At 30.7% G+C, this 23,431-nt stretch overlaps 2 protein-coding genes and 1 non-coding gene across 4 annotated transcripts in view; 2 read left to right on the forward strand and 1 right to left on the reverse strand.

Moving 5' to 3' along the window:
- LOC106682771 (meiotic recombination protein DMC1/LIM15 homolog) overlaps positions 1-8,243 on the forward strand; it is a 100,272-nt gene extending 92,029 nt beyond the window's left edge. For both annotated transcript variants that reach the window (XM_014423813.2, XM_014423812.2), the window contains exons 7-8: positions 3,133-3,242; positions 7,837-8,243. In XM_014423813.2, coding sequence (XP_014279299.1) covers positions 3,133-3,242; positions 7,837-7,906 — 180 coding nt within the window. In that variant the 3' untranslated portion in view covers positions 7,907-8,243. The remainder of the gene's footprint in view (positions 1-3,132; positions 3,243-7,836) is intronic.
- Positions 8,244-9,315: 1,072 nt separating this feature from the next.
- Positions 9,316-9,405, forward strand: TRNAY-GUA (transfer RNA tyrosine (anticodon GUA)). The gene is given in 2 exon segments: positions 9,316-9,352; positions 9,370-9,405. It is a non-coding gene; the product is annotated as a tRNA-Tyr (tRNA).
- Positions 9,406-11,033: 1,628 nt separating this feature from the next.
- On the reverse strand, positions 11,034-22,833 carry l(1)G0007 (ATP-dependent RNA helicase l(1)G0007). The gene is made up of 21 exons (XM_014423858.3): positions 22,552-22,833; positions 22,343-22,454; positions 21,545-21,696; positions 21,197-21,464; positions 20,882-21,004; positions 20,273-20,331; positions 19,892-20,106; positions 18,843-19,028; positions 18,190-18,348; positions 17,790-17,951; positions 16,366-16,608; positions 16,073-16,219; positions 15,776-15,986; positions 14,602-14,820; positions 14,373-14,532; positions 14,136-14,286; positions 12,518-12,689; positions 12,280-12,421; positions 12,041-12,201; positions 11,804-11,958; positions 11,034-11,449 (listed from the first exon to the last, which is right to left on the reverse strand). The coding sequence occupies exons 1-21, from the start codon at positions 22,700-22,702 to the stop codon at positions 11,168-11,170; spliced, it is 3,630 nt and encodes a 1,209-aa protein (XP_014279344.1). The 5' UTR covers positions 22,703-22,833; the 3' UTR covers positions 11,034-11,167.
- Positions 22,834-23,431: the final 598 nt, after the last annotated feature.

Genomic DNA, 23,431 nt, shown 5'->3' on the forward strand with positions numbered 1-23,431 from the left:
TTTTTTTACGCCACCCCTATCCATCTTCTTCATAATTTGAATTAATACGGTCAATTTATAAATATCCATAATATATTTTGCTTGAATTAGAAATATTTAGTATTTGTGGTATGGATTATTTAATTCTGTAAAACTAATTTAATTAATAGTAGAAGTATGTATAATAATTTGTTGGTGAATTTTTTTTGCCACGTTTTAAATAAATCCATAAAAAGAGTATTTTTTTATTTATACATGTTTTCACTTTTAAATGAATAATGTTATAGTTTTAACAAATTAAATCATCACAGAGCATTACAAGGGGTGTAAAAGAAAACAATCTTTTTACGACTTTTTAATTTTTTAAATATCCAATGACTATGCTAAAAAAAAATAAATAAATAAAAAGTTATTTTCATTCATATATAGTTGAATTTTTTTTGCTCCAATTTTACTAATACTTCCTATAATCCGGACACCCTCTGAAGCAATTATTTCGGATAACCGAGATTACACTGCACTTCGTTTTCAGCCTAATAGTTTTATCACAAATGAGGACGGTAAGTAACGGGGCGTTGACAATAGAGGGATATAGCGCACGAATAGGTTTCCATTTTACGGAGTTCTACTTCCTTGATCAAGTATTTCCCTCGAAAAGTTGTAATTAATTTTGTGAAATTGATAATAAAAATATTGGGCAATTCATAGTGAATGAAATATATTAATAAACACACTGAAACCATTTATTATACCAAACTGTTCACGAACGTTTGGAATTGAAGAGACCATGAGCGTTGCCGGCGGTGTTAGACCGGACGTTCTATGCTCTGAATATCTGGTTCACTCCGATTCAGGCTATCAGTATTCAGTGCTGTTTAGATTAGAGGAATAAATAAAATAAGCTGCGTATATATGAGATGTATTTATAGCCCTTATGAATGTGACAGATCCTACTGTATAGATTATAATGGCAGAGGCCATATCCAGATGCTTCTAATATTAGCAATCTGGCAGATAGATCAGTACTTTCTTTATTTTTCAATGGTCTTGAAATCTAATTTATATTTCTTGTTTTAGTTGCATAAAACATTCTTTATTTAATTAACTATTTACATGAAAATCGTTTATTCGTATCATCATATGATCTACAAATATTATTTTTTATAAAATCGTTGGCTTTCCAACGAGATATTACTACAGTTATTTTCGAATATATAGAAAAAATATTTTCTTCTTATCTTCTAAATCATAAAATTCTGTCGTAGTTTATATTTATCCATTTGCATTATTAATACAAATATATGGTATTTACTTCAAACAAACATTCTTTATGTATAACGGTTCTTTAGAGGAAACCATGGACCACTCAATTGTACCTTTACATATCGATTTTAATCAAAATCGCTAGAACCGTTTTCGTGAAAATCGAATTTTTTTTATAAAATCGATTATATAAAGTGACACATAGCAAAATGAAAAAATTTAATTTCTCACATACTGAATTTCAGTTTAATTATGGAATTAATCATGTTCACACTCGTTAGGACTGGCATAAATATTGGGTATATCAAAAAAATACAGCAAGAAGGAACACTTATAATCATGCAGGAAGTGAAAAAAAAATTGTTCTCGGAATTGATAATTTTTACCTGCACTATACGTTTTGGGCTATGAGGAATAAATTTGGTTCCGCATCTGACTAGTAAATTCCATGGTCGGGTATAATACTACCATTGATCAGATTTTAATGAAATTTTCAGGGAACGAGAGTATTGGTACTTAAATAACCACATATAAATTTTATTTAATTCCATTTATTTTTTTTGCTTAAACCTACGTTAACATATTTTTCTTGACAATCCTAGATTTCGAAAACGTTTTGTCCGATTCGGCCCAATTTGAGAGGATAAAGATTCAATTGTTGGACTATGTACTTGGCAGAATTCATTATTTACTTTTAACATGTATCATTCAACTAAATTTGTGCTTTCAAAAAAATATTCATAAATCTTTAAAGTTTTCTGAATAATAAATAAAAGTACTGCGACACCGCCCAACTGTATTGAGTTGTTAAACATTAACACAGCATACTACGAGTAGTTGGGCAATTGCTTATCATTCTTATAATATATAGGCATAGTTAGTAAAAATTAAAATACATACATATATGTATATATATATATATATATAAATAGTTGACCGTATAATTTAAAATATGAAGAAGATGGTCAGGGTTGCGGTCAAAAAAATAATAAAATAGTTTTCAACTATTTATTGTCTGACGTTTCGCCCTACTTTGTAGGGCTTCATCGGGGCCTGTTCAAGAGGATTGTTGAACAGACATTGATGTATGATTGAATGTCTGTTTAACCTATCGTCATGAACAGACCTGATGAAGCCCTACAAAGTGGGTCGAAACGTCGAATAATAAATAGTTGAAAACTATTTTGTTATTTTTTGACCGCATACCTGACCATCTTCTTCATATATAAAAATACATAATTGTAAAATATGATTTTTTTTTGTTCTTATTATTTTAGTTTTTCAATCTTTTTCTATACTTTCATATTTTTATTTATTATATACTTTAATATTATTAATTTTTCCCTTTTTATTAGTTACCTATATATCTACATCTAATTCTCTCTCAGTATAATAACTTAATTTTCATTCAAATATAAATACACTTAAACGTATTAAACACTTCGTGTTTAAACAAAACCAATTTAGGAAGTTTGTTGTTTGGTAACATAATTGGAATGGTGTCATTGCTAATGAAAAAAATATTAATTATAAATAACAATAGAAGTTCCAATGATTAAATTCAGTCATCGTGGACTAATCCCAGTTTATGATTCAACTGTTGAACAGAAACGTATTTACACTCCAACCAGCTGGGTGTTGTTAGTGGTGGGAAATAAATAAATAAGCATTGAAAACATCTAGAGGAAACATCAATGTTTGCCATGCTATGCATAAATAAGCAATTACATTAATTATCACTGTAGATGATTGTAAACTATTTACAGCCAGAAAATCATTATTAAAGCCTGATTTATCACAATTCTAATTTCTTGATTGTGTATTTATCTCGTTATATTATTGAACATAATTATATTGAAAAAGGTGTTATAAAAATTCTAATGTTTTTAGGTGGATCCTAAGAAGCCGATTGGAGGTAACATTTTGGCCCATGCTTCCACAACCAGGATTTCGCTGCGCAAAGGAAGAGGGGATAATAGAATAGCCAAGATCTACGACAGGTAAAGGAATACTTCATAGTAGGTACTTATTAGTATTATAATAACTACTCAAATTTGATGAGATACAATATCTCCCTTATTATATTCAATTAATTATCTCTTATTGATAAGATTTTTCAAGAGATCTTGTTATTGGATCTCAAAGGGAAAAATATGGTTTTGTTTCTAGGGGTAGTTGTTGTTGTCTGGGGCTTTAAGGCGTAAAACCCTGAGGTCATCAACGCCTATCTTTCGTGCTTTATAATTCTGTTTCATTTATATTTATAATTCTATTTCACTTTATTTTTCTCTTTAAATAATTTCGAAAAAAAATTTAAATAATTACTTCTTTTGGTATTTTTTATTACGTATAACAGACTTTCTGGTTTAACTCTTATTCAAAAGGCCATTCCTTTTTAAGAAAACTAAGACCATTTCCATGTTCTTCTGGTCATCATTCAGAGCATCCGATACACTCGGTCCTACTCCCAATCTACTCAAGTTCGCAGAATAAAAATGACATTTCTCAAATATGTGACTGATCATAAGTACACTGTTGCAATATTGACATTTTGGCGGTGGCTGCTTATATATCTATGAGTTAAACTCGTGTGACCTATTCCCAATCTGGCAATAGCTACCTCCTCCCTACGATTGGAACGGTTTGATGTGGTCCAGGGGTAGTTAAGGGCCTAGGACCACTGATTTCAATGAAATTCTTTTTAGTGAAACAATGTAGAAAATATTAGACATTTTCCCGAGGGTTCTTACCATGCGCCGAAGGAGCTCAAAAAAAAAGTTTGTTATATAATTTTAGAATTGTTTATTTTACTTTGCATGTATTTAATGGCAATTATATACATGCAGTTTTTTTTCATGAAAATTAAGAACAAAACATTGCCGATCGCATTGAATGTATTGAAAATAACAAAACCGAACAATTTTAAGTCCAAAAATATTTTTATTTTTTTTCGAAAACTGAAGTCAGATTTGTTTTCAGCGTCTTTTCATACCCTTAAATATTAATTTTCATATGAATCTAAAATTTTAAATTTTTGGAGGATCTTTATTTTCTGCCACGTGTCATTTTATATAATAAATTTTATATATATTTTTCTTTTCGATTTTCTTGAATTTTTTTTCTTCTCCTACATTCAAAATAAAAATCATAATTTCTCATAATTATATTTGGATCCAACATTACTATAACTTGGGGAAGCTGAATTTTCACTCTTCCAATCCATATTAGTACCTTCTAGATTTTATTCTCTTATAATGAAGAAAAAGTAGTTGAAAACTTCTTAAACGTTTTATTTTATATCCCCGGTTCTAATATGTTTCCATAGGTCTGGTTTGTGCTGTTTCGTGCAGTGTAGATCATTAAAAGACGACTTCAGATTGTTTTTACATAGTCATACCTCTACTCGTTTGAAAATACAAGTTTATTATTATGCTATGAATTAGAAATACCCAATTTAATTGTTTTTTAAATATAATAATTCTTGTAAAACTAATATACCATTATCTTGACTTTTTTTCATTTGTAATCGAAGTTTCGGGACCTTTTTCCAATCTTCAGATTTCATTAACAATAAAAAAGATATTGTATCTTTTCTTTATAGTTTCCTAGTCAATTTTAGCTATACCTACATATATCTTGTCCTAGTAATAATTTGCACTAGTTTTTTAGTGGTGCTCCCCGTTTAACAAAAAATGTAACAATTGAGAAAAAAATAACATATTGACTGTCTGTATAGAATCCGACCATCGACCAGATGAACCTTTTTGTAACTTTTGAGCTTGAGAAATTTCCAAATCTTGGTGCTTGTAATTTGCACTGAAATATTCCAAGATAAACTTTATTCTCCTCAATATTTTGAAAAATCGGAGTGGAGTAGGGGAGTCAATTGGGGTGTCACTCTCCTCCCCCCCCCCCAGTAATTTGCAAACCTACCAAGATGAGAAATCATACATCAAATTGGGGACATATGGGTAAAAACATTTTACATAAACAGTTACTTAAATTAAAAACTATTGGTAGTCGTATTAAATTTTAGTAACTACTCTAATAATGACTACTCATACGATGAAAAATTAGGAATTTATACATACACTGTGTTTGAATGGAAATGATTTTTTTATTTTGTAGTTTTTGTATTTTATATAAATTCAGTAATGTGATAAACATATTAATACTTTTTGTAACAAAAACTTACAAACTGTTTAACGGTTATCTATCACGTTCGAAAAAGGTTAAAAATTACTTTAGTGAAGTAAATTTTTCAAAACATTTTCCTCGGCAAGTTGGAAAATCAAGTAAACATTGTCGAGACATCATATCCTCATTGGTACTAAACTTTCGTTTTTATTTCCTCTCTCTAAAGAAAAAAAAAAAGTTACCCCTAATATGTTCATATTTTTAATTCTGCCGTTATATTGGATCAAAACTAAAGTATTTTGGTTTGATTTCACAATTACTTTTTAATAATTTACTTTAGTACTATTATTATTACAACCCTGGAAAGTAGAAATAAAATTGGTTGTTGACAACTACGAATTGAGGAAGAAGCAAGCCCTATTGTCTATTCAGACCGTAGCCTAGTACCTGACATGGGTATCTCATTATGACCTGTTGTATGATGTGCATACTATCCTGATAGGTAAAAATAAAACAGTTTAAGGACACTGTCAGTCTAGATAGTTTGTCGCGGACGGCTTGTGATGATGATCTAGTGGCTGCGGTGGCATCTAGAAAGAGAGTCAGGATAAAGGAAGCAGCAGAACGGAACAACCCATTAGGACACGATGATACAAATCACAGGAATAGAAGAAACTCTGAATACTCTGCTTAGAGAAAATACTGTTGGCATAACCAACAAATATGAGAATTGAGAATACAAGAATACGTACAATGTGTGGTAGCTGCCTATTTTGGTATCGAGTTTGAAAGAAGATTTAATGTGAGCTCTCGTTTAAATTACTTGGAACAGTTGACTTTAGCTTTAAACGGGAAATGGTTTAGAAGGCGCTTTTTGGGCCACAGACACCCAACAACATGACCATAGTGAAGTTCCGCTGGATGAGAGTACATCTCGAGGTGAGCATTCCCTGCGTGGTCCCAGAACCTCTTATAGCTGCACCATAGCAATGAAACTCATTGGAGATGTTTCAAAAAGAAGGCTCTGCAATTCTCTTTGAAAATATTCGGTTAAGGATTGTGAAAGATTCAAGAAAGAGGTAGGGAATTATCCAAGAGGATATTAATGAAGAATGAAAGAGTGTAAAAAAAAAACACTGTGTTCATTTTGATATTTGGAAGAAAAAAAACAGTTTTTTGAAAAATTAAACTTTAGTTCAATTGTAGGAACATTTTTTATTATCAATTAAATTTCACCATTTTCGGCGACATTAGGTCTCATAATGACCTACACTATTTATACAACTTTTTTACAAGTTGTTTTTTAGTTAATGATTACCAAATATTGAGGGAGTCAGAGAAACTCTGGTTCTCAATATAAAATATTGGTGAGGAAAGGCAAAAAGTGTCAGTGGTTATGGTATAGATGCTTATAACCACTCAAATTGAAGCTATGTAAATATTCTATAGATTATTCCTCATTTCTAATTATTAACTTCGTAATACTAACAGTTCCTATACTATTTACCAAAATAAATTTTTAATATGTCAGTCAATAAGATATTAACAACTAAGACAAAAATTTAATGTTTCTCCTTAAGCCCATTAGTCCCTCCTTAAATCTTGTAATAAATTAATAGTAAAGTAATGGTTTTGTTGCTATTTTTTTTTTTGCTGATTCTCCATTTAAAGGACTACATGTAGTTTCTAGTAGGCCGTCCACCTCTGCTCAACAGTTAGAGCTGCTCTATCCTTGGCCGGCCATGCGTCCCTACATTAATATTGATGAGCGATTACTTACTAAAATAGATGTATAATTTAATCAGGCATCGGATGTAGGTCGTGGTGGCGGCGCTCTTGTGATTTTACATCCGACTACTTTCACATCAATGATTTCTGCAACAATCTACCATAACTTTTTAGGATGATAAATAAAGGCACTCTTTAGTAGGTAATACGAAAGAACCTTGTCAATTTATTACGATGTAGTAAAAAACCTGTTTCCACACTGTGTTTTCACTTTTATTGATGATCGCAATTGGAATATAAGGTTGACAACCGGGAAAATGTTGGTTAGTCTCTTAAGACGCCTCAGACTGCCATAGTCAGCACAAAGGTCTGGCGAGTATTTACTGAAACTTGTCTTTTCCCTAAACATTTCTGGAAACTATCTTCTCTGAATAGTATTTATTTTGAGTAATATTTTTTCACAATTTGCTGAATTTTAATCAAAATGTTTTCAACTTTTCTATTTATTAAAGGGAGATTTTACCCTTCCTACCTCCCCCACACCGACACCTAATATACAGCTAATTAAGTATAGAATATTTTATTTTGTTTGTCTTATATTGTGGTCGAAAAAAAGCATTTAGAGAAGCTAAAGAACTATTCTAATCTGGATTATCTCTCTAGGAAAAAAAAAAAAAAAAAAAAAAAAAAAAAAAAACTATTCTAATGTATATTATTTGTGATTCACAGCCCAGACATGCCGGAGAGTGAGGCGACTTTCGCCATCAGCAATGGAGGAATCGTGGACGCACATGATTAACCCGCTAGTCAGCAGTTTAAGATAAAAAACCATATTTGATTAATGTGGTTCCTTATTTATTTTATATATACATTCTAAGAGGTATTCTATTCTACATTATCTCCAAATTTAAAGATAGAATTTATGGAATCGAAATCGAATAACAGTGATTCCTTATATCCTTGAACATGGTTTAACAATATACCATATCGAATTTTAAATGTTTCAAAGAATTGCTTTTACGTAGATAGTTTATATATTTTTGGAATATTTAAATTCCATTGCATTCAGATGTTATTACTTCATGTATTTATATCTTAACTTTAAATAATTATTTTATATTTCTCCTTATTATCTTTTTAAAAATTTAATGTAAATATACTCTTGCTAATAATACTGTTTTGTTTGTTTAAAATACAAGTAAAACGTTATTTTTTGTCATACAACTTTATTTTAATGTAGTTCAGGACTAGGTCAGTTACCCATAGTTAACCTGGCACAAGACCTGGGATCTTCAGAAGTAAACATTAAGGGTCATGACGGAGAGCGGAACATTTTTTAGAATTTGTGTAAAATTGTTTTTATATATAAACACTGTTATCATCAAAAGAAAAAAAAATCATTAACGTTGGATTTTTATTGCTTGATAAATCGCACCAGTCAAAAAATGGAGGATTTTTATGGTTAATTTTGAGTCCTCTTTGTACCGGGGGCACATTTCGCTACCGCCTGGTAACGGCCCTGTTGAGTGTTTACTTGATAAGTAATACTTCTCAATTCAACTTACTGGATGAGCAAGAGGGATTGACGCTTCGTGATAAACATCAAGTGAACGCCTAATTATTAGAAATATTTCGTTTAAAATTTGCATCTGAATTTCAAAAAAGAACGTAGATGCCGCATATTGAGAATTTAAATAATATAATATATAAAGATAAGAAAATATAATTTAAAAAATGGTAGTACTACTATTCTTAATTGTACAACAATATTATGTTCTCAAAAAACCTTTTCAGATTTAATGGTAAGTATCTATCTTTATAATTATTTATTTATTTTATTTTTAATACTTAATTTGATTAGACCAAGAGATATTTAGCGTTTATCTTCAATTCAGGATGGTGAAAAATCGATCTTCTGTTATGTACAAATACCAAAACTTTAGATTTTCCCACTTTATTTCTGCTTGAAAATTATAATTTATAATTTAACTAAACAAACGGAACTAATTATACTTATTCAGAAGGAACCAAGATCATATAAAGAAGATAAATATATCTCAGGTATGGAAATTGAAAGAATGGTTTTGGAAGGAAACTTTTGAAGAAGGTAAGAGGCATATAAATATATTTTTTTAAATAATTTACCCATAACACAAGAGAAACAGAGACGTTCTTTTTAATAGTAGTTTTGTGCAGAACTCGATATCTCCTCTGGTAGCTCAGTTGGTAGAGCGGTGGACTGTAGTTGGTTAATAATCAGGTATCCATAGGTCGCTGGTTCAAATCCGGCCCGGAGGAAATTTTTTTTAAATGATTAAAATAATAGTAATTTTTTTTAAAAACAATATTTAGCTTATCTTATTAAACATTTATACCAATATAAATTATAAATTAAAATTTATCCAACTATCAATATAGAAACTTCTTTTTTTATTTTTCTCAATTAAGTAACTAGGGTATAAGGTATAAGGTTTTGTGGTATTAATTATAATACTGAACATTTTTATGCAAAATCTTATCTCATTTTAAGTCATTTTCTTCACTAAAACAATTTAAGAGATTGTAGAATGGACAGTGATAAAATGATTCATAAACATTGTGGATAAAAAATGTAACTACCTGAAATAGTTGCCACGATTTTGATCTATACACACATTTACAGGAAACAAATAAATATTTGGAAAAGATGGTGCTACATTAAGAATTGACAAACATGAAAAAAGAATAGGCATCTTAATGGGCAATGATTATATGTTACTATTTAAGCATTTCATTATTTTTATATATTAGATTATAATTTATCATTATTAAGATGCTTACCTCAATCATAGTCATATCTTTTAATTAAAATAACCATACTATGTCAGAGGTTACAACATTTTTTTGATATTTGGCCCCTTCAAAAATTTTTTCATGTTCTGTTCTGTGTTACCATAACACGAATATGTCAGGATAGGAAATAATTTTTTTTTCAGATTATGATGGCAAGGTTCAACAGCAAAGCTCTAAAAACTAACAATGCATCAAGAAATAATCAAGAGTGAAAAACACAAAATCAAATCGATGGAAACAAAAAATATCACATCTCATTTCTATAACCTAAAAAGATAGAAACAATATACCTTCCATAAATAGTTCAACTGAAAAGATCTTTTAGAAACTATGATCATACACAGGGATGTGTGAGGAATTCAAGAAGCAAGAATAATATTTTAAGAGTAGAACAATGGGAGAGGATATAGAAGTAAAATTACTGCTTGCACTCAAAAGGTGGATAAAGGGATTCAGAGAGAAAATTTCAAGAGTTTTAGATTCTCCTTTTAAATTTGACATAAGAAGCTTAAGAAAAAATAACAGGAAGAAAGTGTTTTTAATAATAAATTTTTTGAACTATAGACAGAGTATCAATATAAATTACATAGGCATGGAGAAAGGGAAGAAATTAGGTACAGAACTATAATGAAACTAATGACTTTGAACCCTTGGTCAATGTGTAAATACTTTTTATTAATTTTCATCATTCAGAACTGAAACAAGACGATATTAAATTGTATGCAGTCCAAGAAAATCATGAGTTCACTGATAAGATAAACACTTTACAGATGTGGTATAAAAAAAATGTATGCTTAAATTGAACCTGAGGAAAAAATAAGTTTCATCATTTTGTGTACGACTCTCAACTATCAATTGCTGAGTTCCAAAATTTTTCAATTTTATAAGAAAGTTTAAAAATATCCTAAATAGGAGTGAATTTTCAGTTATTCGCCACACACCATTATTTTATAGCAATTCACAATGACCAAGTATTTCATTGATTGAGTATTACAGTACTGAGTTTTTTTAAAATCAAACGAATTAAAAAAAAAATCATGAATCACTTTTATTCTTCTTTTTCAATGTATCAAGGGTTGAATAAAAAACAAATATAACTTATACTAGATGGATTTATTTTTAAAAAGTCTATTTACAATAATTAAGATTAAATAAAACTATTTACAAAAATAAAAATAAGTAAAATAAAGATAAATGATTATTTCAATAATATCTAGAGGAAGAAATCCTATAGACCAAGCCTGAGTGGAGTCCTTAGAGGTGTGCTTCCAGGGGCTCCAGGTTCTGCCACTTGAGAGCTTCTTTTGGACCAGCGCCCTCGTTCTTCTTCAGCTTGTCGCTCCCGCTCTTTCATTTGTTTTTGGGCAATTTCCATTTCGGCTTCCATGCCCTCCATGGCCTCTCGCCTCTTAGATGAGCCGGAACGGCCAGTTTCTTTGATGGAGAAGAACATTGGACCTAGTTCGGCAAGCCAAACTCCATCCACTGCAGTGACACACTGCATATACTCCTATGAATGATAAAATATAAATATTATAATGAATTATAGATGAAGGATGAAATTTTGCTAAAAATTAGTTGTAGAAAGAATTAAAATGTTTGAAATTATAAATGCCCTTCTCTCACACATCTTTTGTGCTAGGGAAAACCGATATTATACTTGAATTCAGGAGAAAAAAAAAATATTGGAACCACATATTTCTCTATCTGGTACTAACAAAAGTTTTTTTTTTTTTTTTTACATTTTCATTGATTCATTTATTTGACCTGATGAAAAGTACACATCTCATCAGTGGCCCTAAATAAATTAATTCCAGAGTTATAAGTAAATTGTTATCATTTGTTAGAAGCATATTAAGAATACCTTGGAAGTCATGACGAGCTCATGGTAGACAACATAGTCGGGAGTGAAGCCCATCCCGAATAGAGCAGACGTAGGATGAAGATGGCAGGGCATACCTGTTCTCAGGTGAACGTACTCTCCAATTCCTTTAAGGCGAGCACCTTGATGAAAATAGGCTAGAAACAACAAAAGAAATGTTAATATTAACAATAATACAAATTCATGATGGCAACAGGTCTTTTTATGTGGATTACCAACCTGAGCAAATACATTTTCTTACAATGTCCCAGTCAGTGCCACATGACACTACTTCCATCTTCTGCTGGTCCAGAATATCTTTCAGTTGTTGGCGAACCTCACGAACTTTCCTCATAGCTTTAGCATGAATGAAGTGGTCATTACACCAAGTTGAAGAATATCTAAATGTCAATGAGTTAGTTTTTTATGTTTAAAACATAAATGAATAAATAATACAATAAATAATATTAAAAAATTACTTGTTCTGTTTCCATTGATTATATACATTTAAATAAGTTAAGTGATCTGATTCTGGGACTTGAAATTTTTCCCTTACACTATCTGCTTCATCTTCTCTCCCTTTTGGTCGATAAAAAATTGTTGGTACAGATAACATCGAAACTGAAAATATTAAAAAATAATTTAATAATACAGTATTTTTTATTTCTATATAATTATTAAAACATTAATTGTCAATTTATATTTATATATTCATACCAATAATAAGGATTTCAGCAGTGCATCCCATTTCATTTGATACAATTAACATTTGACATTGTGGTGGATCTAAAGGAAATTCAGCCATCTGCCTTCCAAGTGGTGTCAATGATCCTGTGTGGTCAAGAGCTCCAAGGATCCACAGTTGATAGAGAGAATTAAGGATGTTGTCCTGAAAAGTAGTAAATGGAAAGTGTGATGGATGAAACACCTCAACAGTCATAGGCCATTAATGCTGGTATATAGAACAGAGAACTAAGTACTTATTTATAAACTCATATATATGTTAATAATTTAATTTGAACTACTTATGTATGTAATTACTAGTAACAACTATAAATATCCGAAAAAAAAACATAGCAACTCAAAGAAAAAAGCATATGGAATAGATTTAAATGAAATCTTGAGAAGAACTGTTGGTGGTACGGAGAGCAAATAAACAGAAACTTATTTATTTGTACCGACAGCATCTCTGATGAAGGCCTGAAATTCAAATAACAAATAAATAAGTTTTTGTTTATTTACAGACCATCTTCCTCTCATATTAATCTATGAAAAACAACACCTCATAAGCAAAATCAGATTTAGAGTTATTTATGGAGGAATTGCATTGTTTGATGATTTTATAAATAAATTGTACAAGAGTCAAATAGGTTAAATTAGTGATTTAACCTATTTAACAATTTATGGTATTATTAACCCAGTTAAATTTATCACTTAGTTTAAATTAAACATGTATATTTCTCTTAAGGAGAGTGATGGACTCCTTAGCAATTCACTTTAAACGAAAAATATGCTAAGCAGGGTTTCCTATTTTCTTACCTTCCAGCACCTCAATAGCTTCTTTGTTTTAGTTTTTGTTCTTTTTCACGAGTTTATCTTTAAAATATATCTTGTGAACATAATGCATGTACATAGGTTTGAATAAATAAATGAATCAAGTTCTGGAATAAGGTCACAATTTTAAAATTATGCAGGATAGCTCAAATAATGTTTGATTTATATAGCTTTATTAATGATTTCCTTTGTGCCCCATACAATGTTATCGCAATATTTTCAGTCATATTACCAATGAATCATAAACTAAACTATTGTTTAAGTAAGAGTTTAATGTACTTATTTAATACAAAAGAATGAAATAAAAAAAAGTAACGTACATTATTCCGGCCCATGATTCAAATATTCATACTATTTAATATAAAAAATGGCATTTATTCTCTTTAAACTAAATAAAAATAAAAACGAATCATACAATCTAAAACTCTATCTAAAAGAAACACGAAATTCCGAATTTGCATTAAAAGAGGCCATATAAAGCAGTGTATGACATTATTGTTAGAATCTAAGTAAATATTTATATCTGCAAATCTATTGGTAGGTGTCAGAACATGGTGTATGTTTTCCAGACTATGATAATGAACAAAAAGAAAATGTAATGGAAAATAATAATAAAAGCTGAGAACAAAATAATCATGTGTCCACAGTAATAGTCACATAAGTAAGTTGGTATAACAACAATGTTAGAGTATCAGAGATAAAATAAAGGTGGTGCTTTGAAAACTCAGTGTTTATGATTATGACCGTTAAGCCTTAGGCCTTAGTAAATGTTTTAATATACCTGAGGAGGTGGGTCCATAAAATGGAACTGTAACAGATCTTGAACACCCAATGATTTAAGCAATAGAACAGTATTGGCCAAGTTAGTCCTTTGGATCTCTGGTACTGTTGAAGTTAGGAGTTCATCCTTGTACTGCCGTTCTGTGTAAAGCCTAATAGCAGAAGTTATAGCAATAAATAACAAATAAATTCATTCAACATAATATTTTAAGTCGCTTAAATTAAAAACTAAGATTACCTGTAAGCATGGCCAGGTCCTGTTCTTCCAGCCCTTCCTGACCGCTGGTTGGCATTAGCTTGAGAAATGGGATAGATTTGTAAAGCATCCATACCTATCCTAGGATTGTACACTTTCAGCTTGCAGTAGCCAGAATCCACAACATACATAATACCGTCAACTGAAAACAATAAAATTTAATAAGAAAACATAACAACATAATGCAGCAAGAGTAGATGAAGAAACAAACCTGTTAAAGATGTTTCAGCAATGTTTGTAGCTACAACACACTTGCGCACTCCATCGGGTGAGGCTTGAAAGATTTTGGCCTGCAGGTCAGAAGGTAGCTGAGAGTAGATAGGCAGAATAGACAGAGGTGGAGCGGCGTCTATTTCAGCCAGCCTCTCTCCTAATACTTCACAAGTAACTTCAATATCTTCCTGACCAGGCATAAATATGAGAATATCTCCTGAAAGATGCATTAAAAATTATACAACATGATTCTGGTAAGTAGTTCCGGATGAGAAATAATCAATAACAAAACTAACATCTACTAAACAAAACTAACATTAAATATTTCATTACTGTTGTGTATGCACATCAAAGACAAAGAAGTATTTGTTCAGTTCATATATGCTTATTTATTCTCAAACTGACTGTTACTATAAAAATAGTATCAACAAAAACTAAAATTTAATGAAATTAACATTTACAACAGAAACACATAAAATATTCTTCTGCTTAAATATTTACTTTTTCCATAATAATTTTATTTCATTCAACAATAAATAAAAAAAATTCAATATTCCGATTTAAATATATTATTACATCAATAAATACCAACTAAATAGAAATACTGTAACTGCTACATAAATTGATAAATAACGTAAACATTAGTAGAACTTATTTTTCTATAATATAATATTGCCCTCTTATATGGGCTTTTTCGTCTAACTCTGAAAACATTTGTTTATAAAGAATATTACATCAGTCAATTGGTCAGTATAGGTCACAATCTTTATAAGATAATAGCACTAAAAATAATCAAGCAAATATTTATCCACCTTAATCAGCCCCATTATCCATTAGGTGGTCTGTCTAACTTAAATGAAAGATAATTACTTATTGGGAGTAGAGCAGTATTTGAGTTAGATTATAATGAGGATTCAGTGTAAGAATTAAAAAAACAAAACAACAAATAGATACTCTACATTATTAGGATTAAAGGTTAAAAAAAATAAAATTTCCTAAATAGATGAGTTAATTTCAAATTAAAATTCATTGGAAAAGGAAAGTGATTAAATTAATCTTATGGGATACATGAATTGACATTCTTAGTTCCTAGGACAAATCTACAAGTGAAACTATTCATTCATTAGCCTTTCTACGAATAAATTAAATTCTTTATTTATTGAATTACTGACCCTTGGTTGGCTGAAGATGTATCTGCAATGCTTGTTTGACAGATGCCTCAACATAGTCTTCTACTGCATTTCTAGCAAAAAGTACTTCGACAGGGAACGTCCTTCCGGGGATTGTATACACAGGGACATGTCCAAAAAACATGGAAAACTTTGAGGAGTCCATAGTGGCTGAAGTGACAATTAACTTCAAATCTTGCCTCCGGGCCACCACCTGGATATTACATTATAATCAATTAAAATGCAACCATCAGAATTAAATTAAATATACCATAAATTTCAGTAATATCAAATATTGACCTGGCGCAGAAGTCCGAAGAGGACATCTGTGTTGAGTGACCTTTCATGGGCCTCATCCATGATAATTGCGGAATAATTGTCTAGGTCAGGCTCCCTCAATGATTCTCTCAACAGGATACCATCTGTCATATATTTTATGACAGTGTCCTGGAAAATACATGTTTTAATCTATAGAAAACTCTATTATAGGATCAATTGAAATATAGATTTTTTTAAAGAATTTTCTAGAAATCTTCAATAACTTCACATTTCTTAACTAAAAAGATCATAAAATACTTTCAAATATAATATACCTCAGATGTGCAATCTTCAAACCGAATGGCATATCCCACAGTCTTCCCTAGAGGTGAAGCCATCTCGTCGGATACTCTCTTTGCTACTGACATAGCAGCGACCCTTCTTGGTTGGGTACAGCCTATCATGCCTGACTTCGAGTAGCCATCTTCGTGCAGGTACTGGGTCAACTGAGTTGTCTTACCAGAACCTGTTTCACCAACAACAACTACAACGCTGTTTTCACGAATAATATTCAGTAGCTGCAAAAAATAAAACCAGTAACATTATGTAAATTAATTTATTGATGGATTATTTTATTAGATTCTACTATTTTTCTTCATCTCTCTCTTTCTCTTCTTTTTTTTTTTAGATATTTATAATTAAATTTACAAAAAAAAAATCAGAAGAGGAACTCAAAAAATTTAAGAAAATATTGAAAACAAAAGGAACATGAAAGTTTAGAATGAAACAAAGGTTTGATGCACGTTGGCAGAGGGAACAATATAAGTGGCGAAGGGTGATAGAAGTAATAAGTCATTTAATGAGTAGTGTGAGAAAGCATAAAAATGGAAAATCAGATGAGGCAGAAATCATAACATTGGCATACAAACAAAATTATGAAATATATTAAATAAGGAGAGGGAAAAGAAAGATGGACTGAGCATTTCTTAGAGCTGTTAAATGTGTAGCAGAATGTTACAGAAGAGGAGGAATAGGAAAATAGTATTTTCTATCTATAACCACAGATTGAAATCTTCAATAAAGATAATGTCGTTTGGCTAAAATATATTTGAAAAAATGTAAAGATCTTAGTGAGGAATATATAGTTCCAGAATTAACAAAAGGCTGTAGTGATAAAAAAATATTAGCAAAGACGATACTGAAAGATAAAACAGTTGAATTGATATGGTCATTTTTCAAGAAAGGTAGTGAAGATTGGTGCTATCAACTATAAGAAGATATTTAATAGTATTAAGAGGTCTCACCTATAAAAATTTTATAAAATAATGGGATTTCTCATGAATTAATTAATGGCCATAGATTCAGCTTCTTTGAAAGAAATGACCAATAAAAATATAGGAAATATGTTTCAACTGCAACTTTATTTAATATAGTATAACTTAGCAAGACACAATCAACAAAGTTGTAGTCAGAAAAGGGAGAACTTGGCACTTGGCAATTTTGCTGATTGATGATTTGATTTTAAAAGAAACTTTTGAGATCATTTTTTCAAAAAGAAGACTGAGGTGCATCTTGCTGCACTATCTGCAGATGGTGAGATGAGGTTAGGACGAATTTAAAGAAGTTGGAAGACCACAACTGGATTAGTAAGGTGCGGGACAGAGGAAAATGGAGGAGACTAATGGTCATCCAAACTTGTCAAAGCCAGGTTTTAAGCAAGGTATTAACCAAAGTATTGTAATAACAAGACCAACATTACCTCTTCTCTGACAGCAAAAACAGGAAGGTATTGCCTCTGCTGCTGAATAGTCTTCTTTCTGGCAAATTCGCTAGAGGCTGGTGCCATATCTTTCATGTGCTCAGCAAATTTTTGGCTAGTCTTATAGTCAGCCTCAGCATCACCATCTATTTTGTCATCTTCCTATTGTATAAGTAAAAAAAAATATTTATTATGAAAAAAAAAATTAATCTATTATGAAAAATAGAGCTAGATAAAAAACATTATATTGTCCTGTAGAAACTAACTTTTGTGTTATATTACAATTAGCAGCACTAAACAGCACTATTTTAAAGTATTAATTAGTTTTGTTAAGTATTTTCTAGAAGGTATATTGAGTTTTCTAAAGATTCCATAAAATAATATTTTTGATTCAACGAACCTTATCTTTTTTCTTTGGTACTCCCATGATGTTTCCTATTGTCGTTCCTGACAGTTCCCAGTGTTTCTTTTGGGCTCTTTTCCTCTCTTTCTGTTCTCTATAGGCTCTGACCAGTGCTGATCCCTTTCTGGAGACCAAAGCCATATCTGAAGTTGGATCCTGGAATATTAAATTTAAAACAATTTTATAAAGATTATTTATATACAAAATTTAAAAAAAGAAAAAATGCATTTCGAAGATAATGAAATTAAATTAAATGGGACCCCAAAAAAATGATGAGCTGAACAAAGGTGGGTTGCCAAAAAATTTAATATATAACAATCCTTTTTTAATTTTAGAAAAATATAGAAATTCAAATGAAACTTATTCAAACTTAATTGTTTTTAATATGATTAAAAAATTAAAACACTTCAATTATACACTATAAAATAAAAATATCTAAATTATTTAAAAGATGTGGCAAACAAATATGGAAAACTAACTCTTTATCCTTAAACATTTTCCCATTCTTCAATAATTATTTATATAACAATCTAATACCTATTATTCAGTTTAAAAAATACTGAAATTGTTTAAATGAATGCATGAGAAATTAAAACTTAGGAAAGTATAAAAGGATGGGATTTGTTGCATTAAATCATGACTTTACCTACCTTAACAGGTATTACTGGTTCTGGTTGTTTAGTAAATACAATACGACCGTCCAAGAACGGAGGTACGATGTTGTGCACCAAAAGATGAACTCTGGCTTCTGCTTCTTCATCGAAATCTTCATCAAGGTCAAGATTTTGAACCACTCCAGATGTCAGCATCCTGTTCCTTTCCCACAGCTCATTATCCTATTCAACAATATGTAGGTTAATATGACATTCCTATGAAGTTGGAATAATAAAAAGAGGCTAATATATCATAAACACAAAAAAATATCAGTAATTTAAAAAATACTATTTAGATATGATCCATAAACTAATTTTATAGTGGTCCCACCTTTCACTATTTAAATCAAAATTAAGTAAATAAATCATTCTAACAGCATCTGAAAGACCAAGGGAGCAGGTGCCGGTAGCGATGTCTGATTCTATTTTTCTTTGATACAAGCTCAAAGTGCCTTTAGGACGTGCCAGATTAAAAAGTGACAATATAAATTTGTTTTAAAATCTAATTTATTATCAAAATCCATGAGAAAAAAAAAGGACACCATTCCATTGGAAAATCCGGAGTTGGGTGCGCTGGGTAAAAACTAGAGGATACAAAATTAACAATACCCTTGAAACACTGACAACATGGCACTGGCACTGTTATGACCCAGTGAAAATCAATTCATAATTCCAAAAATTGTAGAGATTAAGGGGGTAAACATGGATACTTGGACACCTTGTGAAATCACTAACAATAGCGATCAGTAGGGGGCAAGAATGAAAAATGTCAACGATTTCATTAAAAATTAGTTCCATTTATTTCAAATAAACTTGAAAATTGGTGGAATAGAATGTTAGAGCAGCAACCTTGTTAAGAAAGGAGTGCTTCTTCAATAACATACGAGTTTGGATTTTCACATCATTTAAACTCAAGAAGTAAATGTTGACTTGGACTGGAAGAGGTTAGTAACCATTTGGATGACCTACCCTTTCTGCCCTACTAGGAGATTTAATGTTTTTAGAGGTTTAAAACCAACATTTAAAACTAAGAAATATGAAATTACTTTGTTAATTTGACGCTGTTGGGCTGACATCCTTTTCTTCTTTGAACGTTCCAGCTGACGCTCTCGCTTAGTGATGTACTCTTGGCTTACAGAACCAAAAGGGTCTCTACCCTCTTCTATTCCCTGGTCCAGACCATACCATTCTCTGTCCAACCTCTTTTGCTCCTCTTCCCAAAGCAGGCGATCTTTCTCTGAACCCCATGGAACTTCTTCCTCTAGATTAAATTGGATGATAGTTAAATTAATAATTATCTAAATTGTTATGGACAATTATTTAATTTAAATTCTATGATACAACAAATGATTATATCATATGGGATTTGAGGATTACTTATTTCTGTATAGTGATTATTTTGAAAATAAAATAGTTTAAATATTTACCTTTGCCAGCTAAAGGTGTAGCTCCAGTTCTTGATCTTTCTGGTGCCCAACTGTTGAATCTATTAAGTAGAGAAAAAATTATCACAGGGGTAGAAAACTTAAAGAAGATAAAAGAAAAAAACAATAATCATAAGTAGATAAAATTATCTTTAAAAGCACATAAATGTATAAATGATTGACTGCAGCCTTGACCATCTCCTTTTTATCTTGAAAAACATTTTAAGTCATAGATACCACTGCTCATAATACTAATAATTGAAGGAATAAGTAGATGATGGGGATATATAACATTTTTTGAATCACTAGTGTGGACAAAGGAGGTAGGTGCCTATCTAGCTACTCTAACCTCAAAATCCAATTAATAAACTAAGATACCCAGATGTAGAAGGGGCTATGTATGTATGCACTTCAAAACATAATTTCCAACAAAAAAAATTTAACTTTGTTTTCTTAAAATTGATTATTTGTAACATAATCCCTACCATTATTTTAATTCATAAATAAAAAAACTATTTTTGGCAGAAAATTCAGCTTACAAGATACTTGAATAACTATTAGTTTAAATTATTCATGGAATTAATAATGAAATAAAACTGAAAGTGTTTCTACCTATGTCCAGGGGTTGGTCTTCTCATGGACCAATCATCTTCTCTGGGTTCTGTCTTTGGTGTAGGATGTTCCCATGAAGATTTTGCAGCAGGTGTAGAAACTTCATCTTCTTCCCAACCAGTTCTACAAAATAAGGAACCACACAATTGTAGATGAAGAAAAGTTTTACACATTATCACAACTTAATACAAAAGATACAACAGGAATTTAGATTTGAAAAAACCTTTAAGACAACTGACATTATTTAAGCCTGGAAACTATATTTTTATTTCAACCATTACTTAGTTAAATTATGAAGAAAATATATAATTATACCTTGATGGAGTATCTTTGACAGAAAACATAGGTGTCAGAGGCTCATCTTTGAATCTTGGAGATTCAGACCAAGACCTCTGGGACCTGTTATAGCTGCGATCACTTCTACGATCATTCCTATCATCATTCCGTCGTTCACTTCTTCTGTCACGATCTCTATCTCCTCGCCTTCTTTCTCTATCACGATCTCTGTCTCTCTCCCTCTGCCTATTACGATGCCTATCATTTCCCTTATCTCTATCACGTCTGAAGTCCTTTATATAAGAGTCTATTAAGACATTACAGGAATTAGAAATTTTATTAAACAAAAAGATGACTGGATAAAAATATGAAATATGTGAAACATACCATTATTTTCATTGTGTTCTTTAATGTCTGATGTAACGTGAATTCCTCTTTTCTTTTCCTCTTTCCTTCGTCTTTCTTCCATTCTTTCTTTGGCCTCTCTTGTGACACCGCCTGTATGAGTTGGAGTCTCATCATATTTTTCTCTATAATGCCTACATGAAAAAGGTAAAGGTGAAATTATATGTTTACAAATAATGGTGATTACTGAAATTTATAACAATTGAAAGGACTACTTAAAAGTTTGCAGCATCAAAGTGATTTTGTTTAGAAATCACCAATTATTCTTAATTTAAAACAAACTAAACCACTCTCAAACAAGAATATATAAAATCATTAATCACCAATTATATTTAGTTTCGATACCAATAATTAAAATATTGTTTTTATTTTAACTTGGGTGCCTTCATAGGTCAAATCATTTACAACAACCACCATAGAAATAGGTCTATGTGAAGATATGATATAAACAAGCTTATAAAGAATTATAAATGGTATTTCACATCCAATGTATCAACAGTTAATACACGAACGTCCACAAAAGTAGATAAGTGTAATATTTGTTAGAAAATTTATAAATCAATGTGATGAAGAGCAACTATATCATTGTTAAATGAAAAATGATTCAATGTGTGCATGAAAGTATGCAATTAAGACCAGTTTGATAAACTTTCAAGTCAATTTCAAGCTTTTTATCAAAAGATACAATTCCGTTCACAGTTTAGCCATGACTTTTGCTGTTAGCAGCACCTCAACCTTTATCCAAAACATAATTTAATAAAGCAAATCAACTATAAATACCTATCTCCATGTTTGTCCGGTTTCACAAAACTAGCTTTATTTTCTTGCTCTTCTTTTAGTTTCTTTGAAGCCTCTTTTTTTTCATCATTTTCTCTTTCTTTCCTACGGAGTGCTGGAAACAGAATAAAGCATTAATAGAAACAAACAAACTAGAACAACTCAAACAACAAATATTGCAATGAATTAGTAAAATTCCAAACTTATTATACCTGCCAGCCTATCCAAACCCAGCAAGGAAGTTTGCGGAACTTTAAATTGAAAACTTCCTTGGGGTTCTGGTTTCTTTTTTATAATTAGACCACCTTGTTTTTGTTCAACTCCTTCAAGTCTATAAACACCCTCATCATCTTCAGCTTCCATTACAAAATCGAACTAAAAATTAATTGCAATATTTTTTTTTTAACTTGTATCAAACATACATTCTATCTATTTAGTCTAATATCAACAACACAATGTTTTGAAACTTTGATAGGGGGAGGTAATAAAGTGTTATAAACTGTAAGATCAAAAATAAATTACAAAGAAGTATCTATAGGACTTGTGTCTGAAACATCTGTTCATTCCAAGCAAAGGTTCCACGGTGACGTAGTAGTGACAATAAGTCTATCGCGTAGGTTTTGTTTCAGCTTTCGCAAAAGCTATAAAAAGGTACTATTTTTTAATAGCTATAGTAAAATTTGTAACTTCTAAGATCGTGTAACCTAACATTTGCAGTTATACTATCCAGGATTTACTTTCAGTGGGTAGTACTATCAAGTAGAAGCGCTTGTGAGGCAGACTTACTGTCGCTATCACCGTTACTATGAAACATCCGCTTAACACAAGGGCATTAAGGCACAAAAAATTGGTTTCCAAACTATTGATGTTTCTCCAATGTGGTTGTATTTTTGTATCGAGCTCAGGTAAGGTAAGGATTTTAAACATTGGTAGAGCTATTTACAAGAAATTGAATATATCTCAGAATTTAATTTCTGGTTATAGGTGAAATTGAACTAACAGTAAAAATCGAAAAATATTTTTTCACAACAGCATAACGTAGCAAATTATTTATACTTAAAAAAGTAATATGTTTTGGTAAAAAATAAATTA

The sequence above is a fragment of the Halyomorpha halys genome, unplaced genomic scaffold (assembly GCF_000696795.3).
Source record: "Halyomorpha halys isolate HHAL.00 unplaced genomic scaffold, Hhal_1.1 Scaffold441.1, whole genome shotgun sequence".
Taxonomy (NCBI): domain Eukaryota; kingdom Metazoa; phylum Arthropoda; class Insecta; order Hemiptera; family Pentatomidae; genus Halyomorpha; species Halyomorpha halys.